The sequence below is a fragment of the Tachysurus fulvidraco genome, chromosome 21, assembly GCF_022655615.1.
Source record: "Tachysurus fulvidraco isolate hzauxx_2018 chromosome 21, HZAU_PFXX_2.0, whole genome shotgun sequence".
NCBI classification, from domain to species: domain Eukaryota; kingdom Metazoa; phylum Chordata; class Actinopteri; order Siluriformes; family Bagridae; genus Tachysurus; species Tachysurus fulvidraco.
The window spans coordinates 4830689-4849203 of record NC_062538.1 but is presented as its reverse complement, the minus strand read 5'-3'; the positions used below and the strand labels follow the sequence as shown (position 1 = coordinate 4849203).

The following is an 18515-nucleotide window of genomic DNA, read 5'->3' as shown; positions in this document are numbered from 1 at the left end:
CAAAACAGCTGTCATGTGACGAAACTACAGCTCTCAGGACACTGGTGCACATAAAACACAAACACACACAAATAAACTTGAGCCTTTTTAGTTTGCAATCCTGAAAGCAACCATAACCAGCAGCTCCTTTAACATCCAACAGTAAATTACAGAGTAGCCTTGAGACCAATAATGTAAACAACGTGTTGATGTGTTAATACACACCATATGAATGGATGCATGCATGGATAGATGGATGGATAGATGGACGGATGCACACTTACCTTTTATTTTTGTACCGAGGAAAACTACTGATCACGAGTAAACGGCAGACCTGTAAAACCCAGATCCAACGTAACTTTCTGTGAATACTAAACCTACGTACGTTAAACCTGCTGAAATGCTACTGACATAATGACTAAAAGCCTGCAATCTAGGGTTATAAATCACACCTGAATGTTGAATACTAAGGAGAGCGTTTAAGTAGTTATACAATGATGCCTTTATGATACAATGATGAACTTTCTGGAAACCAGCTGCTCTGTAACGGGGCGAAATCACTCTCAATTGGTTGCCACCGCAGCACGGTTTTATGGCGTGCAGCCCTCTATTTTCCTTAACCTACTCTGTATGCCTTGCGCCTATTGGTTAAGACAGCATCCGGAGTTCTTTCAATTCGTCACAGGTGCTGCCACTCAATACGTCCTCATGGAGCTTGTGATTGGGCCGTTTATTCCAAGCTTCCTAGATAGGCGGGAATAAATGCCTTGAGACGTCAAAAGCGTTTAGGAACGAGGCGTTGCTTCTTATTTATACAGGATATGTTTCGATTTTGTAATGTCTGATCGATATGTGACTTAATTAGCAAGAACCCTTTAATTAATTGAGTGATCGTGACAGAGGGAAGGACTTTTAAGCGTTATGCATTTGCTTTTCTGTAATATGAACAATTATAAACCCAGCATTGCTCTTTGCTTGCTAGTAAAGGTGTAAACCCTGATTCAAATAAATAAATAAATAAAAAGGTGTAGAGTGTAAATAGTAAAAATTATCTAATCACACTATATAAATATATTTATTATTACTTCCAGCCAATATGCTTTCATTTTAAACCCATTAAATTCAAAGGGCAAGCCAATTATTCTTAAAAACATTAGTTGGTGATTTTTAAGCCAGCTTGCAAAAGAAAGCCTCCATGTTACATGCAATAAAAATTTACAAACATGAGTCAGAGCATCTCAAATAGCTTTGCTTAAAACTGAAGGAAATGTGATTTAGAGAAGTCGCTGGTAGCGTGACTTAAACGTGACTATAAGAGACTATAACTATTAAGACTATAAGCGTGTCGCAGATGAAAAATAAATAATAATAAAAATCCAAGATGCATAATATTTAAGGCCATGTATACATAGCGAGTATAGGTGTTACGTACTAGAGAATTTATTTTTTAATAAATTGCTTTTCCCCCAAAAAAAGATTTGCAATGAAAACACAAGAGTCTCAGTATAGAAACACAAGTCCCAGAAGTTTATTTAGCAAGAATAACAGTTCTGCAATGGAACGCATAACTTCAATGTTCCCTAAATGACAATATGAGCAGGAAAGAAGGAAGGGTGTTTTTTCCAGGCATTAAGCCAAATCTTAGCCCAAGACAGTGATTCTACACAAACTCTTTTTAGTCCAAGGTTTGGGCTTATTCTGGAAAACCAGCCTTTAGAATAAACAGTTAAAATTACATTTAAAAAAATACATTCATAACAGTAGAAAAAGACAGATTGTCACTATAGAGGATGCAACGTTTTAAGCATAGTACATCACCCTTCCTGCAGGTTTTGTCCATGCACAAGCCTCTGTAGTCAACTTGAATTTAAAATTTTGCTTTTTAACTGGATGAGTGTTAAGCAGGTGCTATGATGACAAATATTTGAAGGATGCACACTGACAAACAGGCAATTAAATCTAATCCTATCAGTCTAGGTTTCAATAATAATGTGGTTTCTTCAAGTACACCATGCACACTTGGCAATACCTTGCAGGAAGAATGTTGTACACAGCTTAAGTGCGTTTATTTCCAACCCGGAAATGGTCCACTGAATAAGCTACAGGACATGAATGGATGATTTGGACACAGTGCAGCATAAAAATCTAATGACCATAAGTCCACGTGGAAGGTAATTTACATCGTCAATACGAAACTTACTCACGGCAACCGCTCAAAACAACTAAATTCAGCCTATAGAGGGGGAAAAAAGGGTTTTGAACAGCTGAAAAAATCCTCTGACACGAGTCATCAGACCTCTCTAGACTAGAACAGATCATGGCATTTATTTGGGACTGGACCAATAGAGCTCTTTAAGACCAGGTGTTTAAGACTACAGCCTTGTCGCTTAGTGTCTGCCTTTGTCCTTTTCTAAAAGGCGTGCAGAAATCGTACAATTCCTTGCAAAACAGCGCCCCTATTCATGCCTAGAATATCCTAGGCCAAACCTATCTTATTGTTCTCAGTATCTATGCTGAGTAGTTACTATGCACTCAACTACACTAAACTGCAACTACTCAGCTAACACTACATGTACGTTTTGGACCACTTATTAAAAGCCCCTGATATCCATGAATGGTAGTTCACCATACAGTTCTAAGACCACTGAGCAGAGGTTGCATGAGAAACATGCAGAGTTAAAGGAGCGCGAGCAAGTTAAAAAACAAGGCAAGCAGAGAAGCACAGAAACATGCCAAAACCAAATAAAGCATGCATTTGCTGTTCCCCATAGTATATGTTATATACCTTTTAAAATATTGATACATGTATTACATCATATATTTAAGTTTTTTTTATCTTAGATTATATGTAAACATTTCTTTGATTTTTATGGAATAACAACAAGGTGAAGACAAGGAAAACATGTTGGGAAGGGACAGGGGAAACAGGCAGAGCAGAGGAGAGGACAGTTCAACTGAAGGAAAGAGAAAAAGGTAGAGTGAGAACTAAGTCATGGAAAGCAGTAGGAGGACGGTGTGAATGCTTGTTGAAGGTTGACAGTGAGTGTTGCTGCCCACTGTTTGGTCTGCTGTAGTCCTTTGGGTTTCCAGTTTTACTTTGCAGTCATCATCTGGACAAACTCTGAAAGTGAGACGGATTGATGAGTTCATGCAACACAATAGATCATGTACCCTGAAGCCAAAAATGTACGCACAATTAATACACGCATGCATTAACACGGTTGCTAACGGCAAAGTCAGAGAGAGGTGGTCATTCCTATAGCAATAAGCATCATTTGTTTGCAAAACACGTTTAAACATGCCAATCATTAAACCTGATTTGACACTTTCATTTCAAGATAAGTTGTATATTTGGTCTTGACCTATTTTTCTAAAAACCTCTTATCTTTGTTCAATTTTAAAGTATTGCATGAACTGCCTTTCATTACACTTTAATAATCCAAACTTTTGTATAAGCAAAATTCACTCAATAATTGCTACAAGTGATTTAGTGTTGGTGCTAAAAGGAAAACAATACCAACCTTCATAGTTGACCTGGCCATCCCCATCGATATCTGCCTCTCGGATCATCTCGTCTACCTCTTCATCGGTCAGCTTTTCTCCCAGGTTCGTCATGACATGACGCAGCTCTGCAGCACTGATGTAGCCGTTCCCATCCTAAATATAAACAAACCCACTTGTTAGACAATATTTGTATAAACATCTACAAATATTGTTCGAATATCATTATTGGCCTGACCCACACATGGAGCAGTCATCATTCATTACCTTGTCAAACACTCGGAAGGCTTCTCTGATTTCCTCCTCGCTGTCAGTGTCCTTCATCTTCCTTGCCATCATTGTGAGAAACTCAGGGAAATCAATTGTTCCATTACCTTGGTGTTAAAGATGTGAAATCTGATTAATCTTGCCCTACTATCTTCCTGATTGTGGACATTTATAAATAACTGTGCATGTAAACTTCCCCTCACCGTCAGCATCAACTTCGTTGATCATGTCCTGGAGCTCAGCCTCTGTAGGGTTCTGCCCTAGAGAGCGCATCACCGTCCCTAGCTCTTTGGTGGTAATGGTGCCATCACCGTCTTTATCAAATAGTGAGAAGGCCTCCTTAAATTCTTAAACACAGAGAATAAGTTTAGTCAGGTATAAATACTAAGACCGGATATTTGGGGTAGAGAAGCATAGTAAAAGATATTCAAGATGTTTAATTACCAGCGATTTGCTCCTCAGTTAGTTGGTCAGCCTGAGAACAGAAAACCACCATTAGAAACATTGTAGTCTGTGGTTATTTTACAATAATGTACCTTAGTAATGGGTTAAACCTGGTGGTATTTTTGAGCTTTTCCAAGCATCATAAATACCTAAAAGAACACCAGTGGTTTAACAATGGGGTGCTTTCGAATCGAGATGCATTTCACTTTCTAATGGGATTCACAGCCGTCCTACAAGAGCCTGGTGATGGTCACCATAAAACAGTGAGCTGTTTTATATAATGCTTATTCAATGGACTCGATAAGGTTTGCATCTGCACAGGAACCAAAGCGCTGATGTGCAGCTTAAGACGCACTAAAACCCACTTAACGGCAACATAAACGCAACCTCAAGAATGAAAAAAGAAGAAGAAGAAAAAAACAACGTAGTTTCCATCATCATAATCACAGGAAAATGGGGAACTGGAACCACTAGGTTAATTCTCAGGAGTGTTTATTTATTTATTTATTTATGTTCCCAGGGCTGCTTTGGTTTGACGAATCCCAATGAAATTCCAAACCCATCAGTATTCTCTTGTATATACTTTATAACCGACTGTAAGCATATATTTAACCGTATTTGGTTACCTGGTGATGTTAGGCGTCTGCTGCGTACCTTAGCTAGTTAGCTATACCTCATTGTCAAATACGCATACGTCCGCCTTAGCACAATTAGCTTTAGCTGTTGATGCTAACGCGATCGTACGGTCTTAATCCCAATTTCAACGAAACAATATATAATCAAATGTCGATAATCATTACTCAAAATAACAGCGGATAAATATCGACACTAGACAGATTAGCATCCTGCGCCTCAAGATAGACGCCTGGCTAATCTAGATACCGTACTGCAGCAGTCGATTCATCGTTAGCTAGCTTACAGTTTTAAGCCATTCACACAACAAGAAACGCGACTCGATTCGTATTTAACATGCAAACTAACAGCGTCATTACTTACCATTGTAATGATGTGTTATTTAGACGGTTAATCTGTCTTTAAGTAGATAAATTACGCAGCTAATTTCGCCTGTTCCGCTTTCCTTCCCGCAGCTAACCGCTGTGCGCCCAAATTTCAGTATCACTCCGCCTCCGTTCTTGGGTCCAAAGCGGGCCGCTGCACTCCCTAGCAACCACGCCGTCGCTATGGTGCGCCTGCGCCAGATGGCAACGAAAACGAAGCAAATCCGAAACGATTACCTAAATTTGATTATCTTCGTCGCAAAACACGCAAGAACGTATTATTTCCTCGTACGTAGAGCAACCTGAAATAGCTTATAGTTACAAATAACAATAAATATCCTAAACCTTTGACTAAAAGTTTGAACAGCGCTATCGGTGGATTTATATATAGAAGGCGGTTGGCGCGTATCACATGACCAAAACGAAACGATTTGATTGGTTCCCGTCCACCTGCAATGCGTCAGGGAGTCACTGAGGGGAGGAGGGGATGCGCAGGATTCTTAAAGAGACATGCCTCCTTTGCAGTACACCTCGAGGGTGGAGTCAATGTCTAAGTAGCCTTCATCTTACTTCTAAAATAAGGGCATTAACCTTTTAGTTTTTGGATTTGAGAAAAAAAAACATGATTTATGTGCTGTCAATAAAATATGAGCTTCATTACTCACTATTAGCTCCATCTCTCCATCACAGGCCCAACCGACCGTGGTCTAAGTCCTGTCCTATACATTTCAGGACAAGGTTAATATTGTGCTCTAATACATCTGACCAAATGCACATTATCATCTAGTGCTTGCTAATATTATGAACAGCAGCTACGTTAATTCCTCTCCACTACTTCTCTCTAACTACCCATCCCGAGGCATCCAGAAATAGTACAAGCACTGATTGTCTTCCATGCAACGAAGATTTTGGACATCCACTGAGATGAGGTCAACCATGTGAGGATCCTGAGGCATCTAGAGATTTACCAGTTCCAGTTAAACTCTGTGATACTAAAGAGGAGATGCCAACTCCATAGCACTTATGTACGTCGCTCTGGATAACGGCGTCTGCCAAATACTGTAAATGTAAATTGTGGTCTTTGAGGACAACCTCCTCATCAATACAACATTTATCAGACTGTATATTTATAATCACACCCTCCAGTGTCACCCATATGAGGATGAGGTTCCCCTTTGAGTCTGGTTCCTCTCAAGGTTCTTCCTTTACCATTCAAGGGAGTTTTTCCTCCCCTCAGTCACCTCAGACTTGCTCATTGAGGATAAATACAAACACATTTAAATATATTAATATTAATCATGAATTTTTGTATTATATTAATCTTTATATTATTCTTTATAATAACCTTTTCTTCTAGGTTTATGTTCTGTAAAGCTGCTTTGAGACATCAATTGTTAAAAGCGCTATAGAAATAAATTTGTTGAGTTGAATTGAATTGTCCCTAAGATATTGATCATCTGACACATTACATAATTTAAAATGCAATTAATCCTCCAATTAGTAAACAGTATTTTATTGCCTTTGATATTGCAATGCCTGCTTTTTTCATCTTTTTGGACAGGCACCATAATCTCAATACCCTATTGATGGAGTAGGTAGTTTTACATAATAATCCACAGATGAAGAATCCATGGACTTCAGATATGAAATCTTGAGAAAATTCCAAAGCAGCTTTACAGAACATAAGTTTAGTACAGTACAAAAAGTCAATTATACAAAGATTAATATTATACAAAAGATCAAGATTAGTATTAGACATATATTTAAATGTGTGTTGTATTTATCCCCAATGACAAAGCAGGAGGTGACTGATGCAACATTGGCAAGGAAAAGCTCCCTTAGGTGGAAGAGGAAGAAACCTTGAGAGGAACCAGACTCAAAATGAATCTTCATCATTTGGGTGACACTGGAGGGTGTGATTATAATTTTTTATGGACACAAGAGTGTTATGAATAATGTCCATTATACAGTTATATACAGTGGGGTAAAAAAGTATTTAGTCAGCCACCAATTGTGCAAGTTCTCCAAATTAAAAGATGAGAGAGGCCTGTCATTTTCATCAAATGGTGGAATTTCATTATGGTGGAAAATAAGTATTTGGTCAATAACAAAAGTTTCTCAATACTTTGTTGTATACCCTTTGTTGGCAATGACAGAGGTCAAATGTTTTCTGTAAGTCTCCACAAGGTTTTTACACACTGTTGCTGGTAGTCTGGCCCATTTCTCCATGCAGATCTCCTCTAGACCAGTGATGTTTTGGGGCTGTCGCTGGGCAACACGGATTTTCAACTCCCTCCAAACATTTTCTATGGGATTGAGATCTGGAGCCTGGCTAGGCCACTCCAGGACCTTGAAATGCTCTTACGAAGCCACTCCTTCGTTGCACGGGCATCATTGTCATGCTGAAAGACCCTGCCACGTTTCATCTTCAATGCCCTTGCTGATGGAAGGAGGTTTTCACTCAAAATCTGGAGGAAAAAAAGGATCAGTCATCCTGGTCCCTTTGCAGAAAAACTGCCCCAAAGAATGATGTTTCCATCCCCATGCTTCATAATAGGCATGGTGTTCTTTGGATGCAACTCAGCATTCTTTCTCTTCCAAACACAAGTTCTATTTTGGTTTCATCTGATCATATGACATTCTCCCAATCCTCTTCTGGATCATCCAAATGCTCTCTAGCAAACTTCAGATGGGCCCGGACATGTACTGGCTTAAGCAGGGGACACGTTTGGCACTGCAGGATTTGAGTCCCTGGCAGCGTAGTGTGTTACTGATGGTAGCTTTTGTTACTTTGGTCCCAGCTCTCTGCAGGTCATTCACTTGGTCCCTCCGTGTGGTTCTAGGATTTTTGCTCACCGTTCTTGTGATCACTTTGACCCATGTGGTGAGATCTTGGGGTCATGTATGTCTATCATTTCCTAATAATTGCTCCAACTGGATTTCTTCACACCAAGCTGCTTGCCTATTGGAGATTCAGACTTCCCAGCCTGGTGCAGGTCTACAATTTTGTTTCTGATGTCCTTTGACAGCTTTTTCGTCTTGGCCATAGTGGAGTTTGGAGTCTGACTGTGGTTGTGGACAGGTGTCTTTTTATACTGATAACGAGTTGAAACAGGTGCCATTAATACAGGCAAGAGTGGAGGACAGAAGAACCTCTTAAGTTACAGGTCTGTGAGAGCCAGAAATCTTGCTTTTTTTTGTAGGTAATACCGAGAAATTTACCAATTAATTCACTAAAAATCCTGCAACGTGATTACCTGGATTCTTTCCCCCATAGTTGTAGTGTACCTATGATGAAAATTATAGGCCTCTCTCATCTTTTTTTTAAGTGGGAGAACTTGCACAATTGGTGGCTGACTAAATACTTTTTTGCCTAACTGTACAGTCCAACAATTGTGTGTTGATTAGGAGGTTGTTTTCCATAAACCCCACATGTAGTTGGAATGTTTTTGAAGGTCCAAATCCTAAAAGATGGAGCTCTCCCCATGCATAAATCAATTGTTGTAAATAAAGATTTTTTGTTCAAACCATACCTGATGAAAACATTATGATCATGATTCATTTGCTCATAGGAAAGTACAATCAACCCAAAATAGCAAAGAAATAAATCATGAAGCAGAAATCATGTACATGGTTCCAGTTTATTTTAAATGCTATTTTTGCACATGGTTCTTAGTTCGCCAACATCATATCTAACTCAGTAACATCTTTCAATCACATTACTACCACTAAATCCTTTAAATAGGCTGAAACTTGGAATGTTTTTTTAAAGGATAAAATAAAATGTAGGGAATAAAACCATTGGTCTTGACCTATTGGGCGTTGATGTGCACATATGCATACACAATGTATTTTAATTTTACTTGTCACATCTACACATTTTTAGTACATTGACAATATTTCATTAAATGTAACAGTACCAAATATCCACATCTTATTCTGTTTAGACTAGCTGTTTATGCAACATAAGGAAATTTAAGCAAAACAGCTTGCTGTGGCTCCAATTCTAATTTGCCTAAGTTCATGAAATGATCATGGGCCACTTTTTCCTCACTAGTATTAACAACGAGCATGGCTTTCTCAGGAAGCGTTTCATGTTTTAGTGCTAGAGTGACTCGTTCTGTAGGAGACCAGTTGAATGCAACTACGTAGCGTTCGCTCTGGTCCCATGCCCGCAGGTACGCGAGAGCAGTAGAGGTGCTGTACAGCGGCACATAAGCTCCATGGAGTAGGGAACGTTCCTTCCCTCTCAAGTCACTCACAGTCACAAAGAATGTGCGCAGAGATTTGCTCCGCTCTACCGCAGTCTGCAGAGCAAGAAAAAAATTAACCGTTAGGGAGAGTGAAACATGACGAGCTAAACAGCAGGGGTGGACAACCCAGCCTGGTTATTTTCCTAACCTGTATAACTTATCTTTCAAAAAACGGCTTCAGAATAACACTTTGTTAGTACCAGGTACAAGAACAGCACAAACCACCATTTACACATGCAAGTCAAATAAATCTAGTAATTTTTCTTGTCCACCACTGGATGAGATTCATTCAGAATATAGTGTATGTGCACACCAGTCATTTTCATTACCTTCGTAGTCTCATTTGTGTCTGACAGGTCCCAGATCATCGCTGGAGAGATTGTGTTCTAAATCAGAAAGAAATAAAAATCAACAAATCTGCATGTCACCATTCCAAGTTCCTAAAAAAAAAAACAAAAAAAAAAACAACAACCACACATCAGCTATTCTTACCTCATCCTTTAATCCAATTTCATCACCATAGTTGAAGACTGGAGTACCAGGCAGAGTAAGCAACAGCAACTGGGCCATTTTGATATTCACAGAGTCTGGCAAGTGTCCCTGAACACGGTTATCCAAGTTCCAAGCCAGTTTGGCCCCATTATGGGAATAGAGAGTCTCCACAACTGGACCAATCTCTGCACCATATTCATTTCTCAGTACATCAGAAAAGAGCAAATCCACAGCAGTGCGATTCAACAGCCTGTTCACCTCATCAGGGAGCATCTCCTGGGTAACTCCAATTAAGACCCTTTAAACAGAAAAGGAAATAGCTGTTGCTACGAGTAAAGATTGATTCACACTGAAATATAAAAGTTTTTAAAGATGTACAAATGCATTTCTATGCACACCCTAAGTCTTAAGCTTAGTATGGCAATAGTGCAATGGGCTTGTGTTAGTGTTGGGCTTGGTGTAACAAGTTCCAAACTTGATAACTAAAGACATTTTTGCAAATGCTACTGTTGTCATTTGTGCTTACTTTTTCTTCTCCTCTTCAGTGTGATTACTGACAGTCTCCCTTATACTAGCCCAAATCGATGGTGCAACAGTTGCAACATGCTGAACACCATATAGCAGGATACCATCAACACCTTTCTTTAACCAGTAATCAGTGGCATCCTATAAGGAGAAAAAATAAAAATAATAATAAAAAAAACCCCAGCAAAATTAAAAACACCATATCTGAATTTTGAGGAACAGTAAAAACAAAATCTTTATAAACGCAAGTGATAATGATTCATACCTTGACTTTTTCTGCCACAATTGCTACCGAAGCGTTGGAGAACCATGGCTCAGTCCCTTTGTAGTTAGGGGTCAGATCCAAAACCACAGAGATGCCTAAAGCAAAGGCAAATGAGAATTGCTGTAGTATAGTATAGTGGCAGTTAATTATTTGACAATGCACAAACAACTCACTCTTCTTGTGTGCTGCACTAATAAGTGCCTCCAGATCAGACAGATTGCCAACAGAAGGGGTAATCTCAGTTAAGTTCAGGGCATCAGATTGATCAGCAGTGGACACATGAATAGGACCTACAATCATACCCTTCACCTTCAGTTGTCCCAAAGCACCAACCTTTGCCTCCAAACCTGAGAAGCACAATTATGAAAATCAAGTTAGAATGTTAACCTTCTCAAAATGAATGAAACATTGCTTACACTGCAGCCCAAATTCTAAATGAAGAAAAAAAAGACAATACACACTCAAATGGACCGTACATACTGGGAAGCTGGAGATGTTTCCCACTTGGTCTTAAACAATACAATAATCTTAAAGACGGCACAGTATCAATATTGCATCCCTCACACAAGCTATTCAAGCAACAGCAGCTAACATTTCTTTTTATCTCTAGAAAATATTTAAGTAAATGTCAGAATGTTCCTATGAATCACATGACCACCTTCCTTAAATGTCAAGGTATTTCACAGAATTTAGTACACTACACTAACTTAAGAATTCTCTTTTTTTTTTACACTCCTTTACCTTTAAGGCCAGAAGGTCCTGCAAATGCTTGAACATCTCCAATCTGGTACAAGGGCCCAAAATCCCACCAGTTCATCTCAGGAAGCGGCTTGCACCGAGGTGCCTGAACAATGATGACAATGGCACCAGCAAGCATCCCCAGCCAACCGAGCCAGAAGAAAATGAGGAGTATCCATCTAGCTCGCACCCAGCTAAACAGAAAACATTTATAATTATCTTTATGATCATAGAATTTAACGAAACCCTGAAGGAGAATAATGGAAAATGTTGAAGTAAAAACACACCCTGGAGTTCCAGCAACTTTCAACAGCTCCTCCTTAGACAGTCCAGTAAATTTGGATTCCTGCTCGTCAGGAATCTTGACTTTCACGATGCCATTTGTCACAGCCAGTGCTGAGCTAGCATCACCATTTCCGGCGGTCATTGGCTGTCTTTCCAGATCCACTTCGTTCAGCTCCACGTCCTTCCTATCGACCTCAGCGTTGTCGGACATTCTGCCTGCGTTCTTCGGATACAATCTACAAAGAAAAGAAATGATGTCGTGCTTCGTTTACACACCACGTTTTATACACGAGGCAACGTGGAATCTCGTGCAAACGGGAAGTAGTGTTGCGTCAGCATAACCGGCGTTCCATCATTCATAGAACAACTCACATTCACGACATCGATCATTAAACCAGTTTAAAACGTGAGGTAAAAAAGTTCATATTTGGCTACAAAAAAAAAATCTATCAGCCTACCAAGCTATTAATTCAAGCATATTTAAAAAAAAAAAAAAAAAGCATTTCCGAAACACACAGAACTATTATTTTAACATTTTTAGGGAGACGTATAGATTGTTGATGTCTATATACAATTATCATATTATATACACATGATAACGTAATATATATATAATCATAGAACACAAGCAAGTATCCCTGAGGAAGTCTCACGCATCGCATTAAACCGGATCAAAGCGGTTCTTCCCTATTAAAAGAAAAGCGTTTAAAACGATCACAAAATAAAGCTGAAATAAAAAGTTAATACCACGATACTGTAGAAAGTAAACATTTTAAACGACTCGATCCAACCAAATATGTGTACCAAAAAGGGGTTTTCAGTTAAAATGAATGTACAAATACGCACCGAGGTACTTCGATATTATTGAGGAAAAAAGCGAGATAATTCGTTTCCCAAAGTCGAACGTCAACTCGTTCTGCTTGTCTGTCGTGTTTGTGTAGCGCGGTGATACTCAGGCTTTATTAGAGCTTCTTACTGAGGGAGGTCTAAACACCCCCCCCCCCCCCCCACACACACACACACACACACACACACACACACACCCATAGAGACATTTAAGGTGGAACCATATCCAAGTCACGGTGCATGGTTCCTTCTAGCTAAACCTACCAATGTTTATAAAATGTTATCTTTTCGATTTTGTCTAATTTTTGCCAATATTTCAAAGTATAACTGCTACGTTGTTTCATTGCTGTTTTACGTGAGCTCAAAAACACCGATCTGCTTTGTTTCAGACGCTTCAAACGACGCTACTCGGTGAACAGAACCAGTTTTTATGACATAAAATGCTTCTAACGAGAATTATAGCAAGATTTAAGACTCGCGCAAGGTAAAACTTGTAGATTTAAGTCTAGTCTGTATTCTACAAGAATTCGAATGCATGCCAAATTGCGTCAAAATAAAAATTCTTAATCTAATAAAACGGTCCACCTTTAAAAAAAAAAAGGGTCTTTTATTATGAGACTCGCGGTGTTTTGTGCCAAGTAAGTTTAAGGCTGGATTGGGTGTCTTTTTTGGAGAGTGGTAAACAAGTTTAAATTAGGTCAATTAGATAAGAAGAAATAACAGGCTCACTTTACAGTTTGGCTACTAAGTAAAATGATACTGATATTTTACATAACATGTTTACGTACTGCCAAATGTCGCAAATCAATCAATGTTTACTGTCGCAAAAAAATCGATGATTACATTCCTGCTTGGTTGCATGGTTTATCTGTAGGATCATTTCGATCAATTTAAACAGCTCAAAGATGCTCAACCTGTCACTTGACATTTAGGAACCATGTAAATCTATAATCATAAGATGGATCTGCATACAGTAAATTTTCCTTTTGATCAAGGAGAAATGATCTAATCATGAAATGAAATGATTATGCAAACAACTAGTTTGCTTTTCAGTGCAAAGGTGATAAAGTGTTAGATTTTGAGTGTGAATTTAACTATTGGCTGTTCATGTGTGAAAATCTGGGCAGCAATGGAACATGTACTAGAACAAGTACAACGTGTTCTTTCTATACAAAGCAATCTTTCCCAATTAAAAAAAAAAAAAAAAAGGGTCTGCTCTAACATTTAGTTCTCTGAGCTGCTGGAATAAAGAGGTCCTACCAGGAAACTGGTGTCAAATTTAGCACTGAAGTTTAGAGCACACATGTATATATGTATCATTTGAAATTAAGGCGTCCGTGCAATAATTAGGACATATTTTCATCTTTATTGTTATAATCAAAAAAATACATGTCTGTTTTATACCTTATTTCTAATAATTTTGGGGGAAAAAAGAGGTCAAAGCAGTTCAGCTCCTCCTTCCCAGCCGGAGCAGGAAAAGGGATCACATATCATGTAAACACCCTGAAGCAAAACTGTCATGAGGTCCTGTGCAGGGCTTAAACAGAACCCATAAAAAGCAAGGCATGCTGTAAGCCATACATATACAACCTGATCACTATTTTATAGGGAATTGTTTCCATTTCTCCTAGTTATGTCTAGTTAGTTTCTAGGATGTGCAGACGAAATCTGTCTGAATGGCAAAAATAGCTTTAAAAAAAACTACTTTGCATTTCAAGTCTCCTCTAATTTTCTGTGAATTTAGAGTATACATTTACTGTTATAAAATCCCCGACATTGAGCATCCACAATTAAGCCAAGAAAATAATAATTAGGGTGGATAATTTACTTTGTTCGATTTCTTCTTGACAAAATTGTTATTTAGACAAAAGTCTTTTTTAAAATCTATTCCAGTTTAAAGAAATACTTCAGTGGTCCAGTAAATGCATGATCAAATGTTAGGGCAGTTGATAGATTTTTATATAAGGATGTTTTTTTTGTAGAAATTGGCATGGTGGATCATCTACTTACCCCTTCAGGGTCCTGTTTTAATCATGAGTGATGGCTGTGTGAAATCTCCAATGTTCTTCCCATGTTTATATGGGTTTCCTTCAGGTTCTTCATTTTCCTCCCACCTACCAAAACCAAGATAACCAGATACAGAATTACCTTCAGTAAAGTGGTTTTATATATATATTAGGGGCAGTTGTGGCCTAATGGTTAGAGAGTCTGACCCAAAGGTTGTGGGTTCGAGTCTCGGGCCGGACACGACTGAGGTGCCCTTGAGCAAGGCACCGAACATAGTGTACAATTTAGGTTATAAATATAGTTTTATACAAATTATTTGATACAATACAATGACCAGCCTTAACCGTCTTTATATGTATATTTTCAGATGGTCTTATTTGTTGTCACCAGTATAGGACACTTTGTATAGGACAAATTCTTGACTGTAGTTATTGCACTTGCATTCAGATATGATAGAGCGATTACTTAGAAAAACACTGAAAAATTTCTTTCAAGGACTCTCAAGTGTGGAAACCACACAAGAAAATCTATGCTCAGACATTACTCAGCAACACAAACAGGATGATAAACTGATTAAAGTACTGGACTTTTGACCCTAAGACCTACCTACCATCTATAATACATCCTTTCAAGACAAACTCCATCCATTCAAATAGATGAAGGGTTTTGATTATGACAATACAGCTTTAATTTGCTAATGAGAATACTCATGATTTTGAAAGTCATTACTGTGGACTCTGTACTGTGGACAATATACAAGTTTTAAATCTTTCTGAGGTGGAAACTTAAGTGCAGGGGTGTATGTAAGTAAAAAATATATATATACTATGACAAAAATGTAATGCATGGGACAAGAACATTCTTTATGTAATGTTCAAAAGTGTGGTACAAACAATTCTGGGGGGAAAAATGAAGCAAAAAAAAGCATAAAATTGCAAAAGATACAATTAGTTAAATGTAGGAATAAGGCATAAAGCTGCATTCACTCAATTAGTTACATTTCTTTTACAAAAAAGTGGTAAGACAGCAAGGCCCAGATACTTCATTGGGTATTTTCTGACACAATAAAACATAATGAATTATTTTGAAGGATAATTTTTCTATTGCTTTTCATTAAAGCAGATTTATTGGTTTGTTTTTTCTGCTCTGCTTTAAGGCTGTTCAGTGTTTTCTCACAATTGAAAATAGATGTCTATGATATCCTTGTTGGTGACCTTGGATCAGATCTGATTAAGTCACTTCCTTTCTCCAAAACACATGAAGGTGGAGTTTCTTAATCTCCTTTGTTTAATTAGTGATTTTTCTTTGTCAATATTGAGCTAAGTTCATTGTCTGAATGCTTGAACCAAGCATTCCATGTCTTCTTCTCACCTTCCCAAAAGATGCTGCTACCTGGATTGGCTATTTGCCATGCATGTCAATGAATGTGTAAATTGGTATGTAAATGGTCCCCTGCAATTGGTTGGAGTTCTGTCCAAGGTTTGTTCATGCTTTTTCCCCAGTGTTCCTGGGTTAGGATTCTGATTAGTGCAGTTACTGAAAATCAACGAATGAATGAATGAATTAGTGAATGATAAGCAAGTTGGGTTTTGTTTTTTGCTGTTTATGCCAATTTCCAAATTATTTAGTGACTCAGTTTCTCATAGAAAAATGTATGTGTCCTAATAATCTAACTCATATATAAATAACTTCATCTATTTTGGAAAGGCTTCCACTAGATTTTGGCATGTGGCTTTGTGGACTTTGAGCCCATTAGGCCACAATAACATTAGTGAGGTCAGGCAGTGATGTTGGGGAAGAAGCCCTGCTGCATAATAAGTGTTCTGAGCCTGATTCCTTCCAAAAGTGTCCTGTGGCTATTCAAATTCAAATTTATTTGTATAGCGCTTTTAACAATTGACATTTTCTCAAAGCAGCTTTACAGAACATAAGAAAAATAAAACAAAAGGTTAATATAAAGATTAATATAACAATTAATATAATACAAAAATTCAAGATTAATATTATTTAATAATATTAAACAAACTATATATAGTATATATATATATATATATATATATATATATATATATATATATATATATATATATATATATATATATATATATATATATATATATTTAAATGTATTTGTATTCATCCCCAATGAGCAAGTCTGAGGTGACTTAGGCGGCAGTGGCAAGGAAAAACTCCCTTGGATGGTAAAGGAAGAAACCTTGAGAGGAACCAGACTCAAAGGGCGAACCCAAGCTCATTTGGGTGACACTGGAGGTGTGAAAATAAACACAGTCTGACAAATGTATTGATGAGGAGGTTGTTGTCCTCAAAGACCACAGGGAGTTCACATCTCCTCTGAGTATGTATTATATGTACGCCTGACTAAAGAGATGAGTTTTTAATCTACATTTAAACTGGGAAAGTGCGTCTGAGCACCGAACGCTATCAGGAAGGGCTACAAGAAGTCCTGAGTTTTGTGATCTCAGAGATCGTGAATGATTGTAATGTGTTAGATACATAGGAGCTAAACCATTAAGAGCATTTTACATAAGTAGCAGCAGTTTGTAATCAATTCTAAACTTGTGTAGAACTGTCAGTATAGAGATGATAAAATTGTGATTATATGATCATACTTTCTTGTCCTGGTAAGAACTCTGGCAGCTGCATTTTGTACTAACTGTAGCCTATTTATTAAAGATGCAGGACAACCACCTAGTAATGCATTACAATAGCTCAGTTTAGAGGTCATGAACGCATGAACTAACTTACCAGCATCAGATAAAGATAGGATGTTTGTTATCTTTCCAATATTTCTAAAGTGGAAGAAGGCCGTGTTTGTAATATAGGCGATATGATTTTCAAAAGACAAGTTGCTGTCTAATATAACACCCAGGTCTTTCACTGTCGAGCTACTAGTGACAGTACATCCCTCTAAATGGAAGTTGAAGCATGAGCGCTTCTGTGTGCTGGTTTTTGCACCGACAAGTAGTATTTCTGTCTTATCAGAGTTTAACAACAGAAAGTTACAGGTCTTCCAATCTTTTAGCTCTTTAACACACTCAGTTAATTTAGACAATTTAGCTATTTCATCTGTTTTTTATGAGATATATAACTGGGTATCATGAGCATAACAATGGAAACTAATCCCATGCCTTTTAATGGTGTTCCCTAAGGGAAGCATGTATATTGAGAAAAGCAGAGGTCCTAGAACTGATCCTTGAGGGATCACATAATTAACTGGCAATAAACTGGAGGATTCACCATTTAATTCTACAAAATGGTATTGATCAGATAGGTAGGATCTAAACCAACTTAAAGCCTGTCCATGAATACCTGTGTAATTTTGTAAGCGATCTAGGAGAATGTTGTGATCTATAGTGTTAAATGCAGCACTAAGGTTAAGTAGAACTAATAGGGACATGTAGTCTTGGTCCAAAGCTAAGAACATGTCATTTGTAAACTTTAACAAGTGCAGTTTCTGTGCTATGATGGGGCCTGAAACTGACATCAATGAAACTGAAACTGCCTAAAACTCTTCAGAGAAATTGTTCTTCTGTAAGAAGGAGCACAGTTGAGCAAACACAACCTTTTATAATATTTTAGACATAAAACGAAAGGTATGAAATATGTCTGTAATTTGATAGTTCACTTACTCTCACTCTCACTCATTTTTTACCGCTTATCCGAACTACCTCGGGTCATGGGGAGTCTGTGCCTATCTCCGGCATTATCGGGCATCAAGGCAGGATATACCCTGGATGGAGTGCCAACCCATCGCAGGGCACACACTCTCACTCACTCACGAAAATAAAAAATAAATAAATAAATAAAAACTGCCCTCAAAAGGGTCATGTGTGATGAATTCCCTGAGGCAAAGCATGACTTTATGTTTATTTTTCAATGTCAAGAGGACATGGA

The 18515-nt window shown here is 38.0% G+C and overlaps 3 protein-coding genes across 5 annotated transcripts in view; all 3 read right to left on the bottom strand.

Moving 5' to 3' along the window:
• The window catches only part of pcxa (pyruvate carboxylase a), a 128786-nt gene extending 128196 nt beyond the window's left edge, over positions 1-590 (bottom strand). Inside the window, exons 1-2 of the mRNA XM_047805687.1 lie at positions 432-590; positions 264-313 (exon numbers count right to left, since the gene is read on the bottom strand). The gene's annotated coding sequence lies outside the window, so the exon portion shown is untranslated. The remainder of the gene's footprint in view (positions 1-263; positions 314-431) is intronic.
• Positions 591-1485: 895 nt separating this feature from the next.
• On the bottom strand, positions 1486-5600 carry calm3b (calmodulin 3b (phosphorylase kinase, delta)). Its single transcript, XM_027153405.2, has 6 exons — positions 5188-5600; positions 4192-4222; positions 3951-4094; positions 3748-3854; positions 3501-3636; positions 1486-3100 (listed from the first exon to the last, which is right to left on the bottom strand). The coding sequence occupies exons 1-6, from the start codon at positions 5188-5190 to the stop codon at positions 3072-3074; spliced, it is 450 nt and encodes a 149-aa protein (XP_027009206.1). The 5' UTR covers positions 5191-5600; the 3' UTR covers positions 1486-3071.
• A 3211-nt stretch (positions 5601-8811) lies between these two features.
• On the bottom strand, positions 8812-12751 carry slc3a2b (solute carrier family 3 member 2b). 3 transcript variants are annotated; one of them, XM_047805690.1, is made up of 9 exons: positions 12594-12750; positions 11750-11983; positions 11466-11656; positions 10898-11071; positions 10725-10819; positions 10461-10600; positions 9935-10232; positions 9772-9828; positions 8812-9496 (listed from the first exon to the last, which is right to left on the bottom strand). In XM_047805690.1, the coding sequence occupies exons 2-9, from the start codon at positions 11956-11958 to the stop codon at positions 9146-9148; spliced, it is 1515 nt and encodes a 504-aa protein (XP_047661646.1). In that variant the 5' UTR covers positions 11959-11983; positions 12594-12750; the 3' UTR covers positions 8812-9145. The 3 variants fall into 3 exon arrangements, with proteins under 3 accessions (XP_047661646.1, XP_047661644.1, XP_047661645.1); XM_047805688.1 differs by having other exon boundaries at positions 10725-11071; positions 12594-12751; XM_047805689.1 differs by having other exon boundaries at positions 10725-11071; positions 11750-11970; positions 12594-12740.
• Between the last annotated feature and the right edge of the window lie 5764 nt (positions 12752-18515).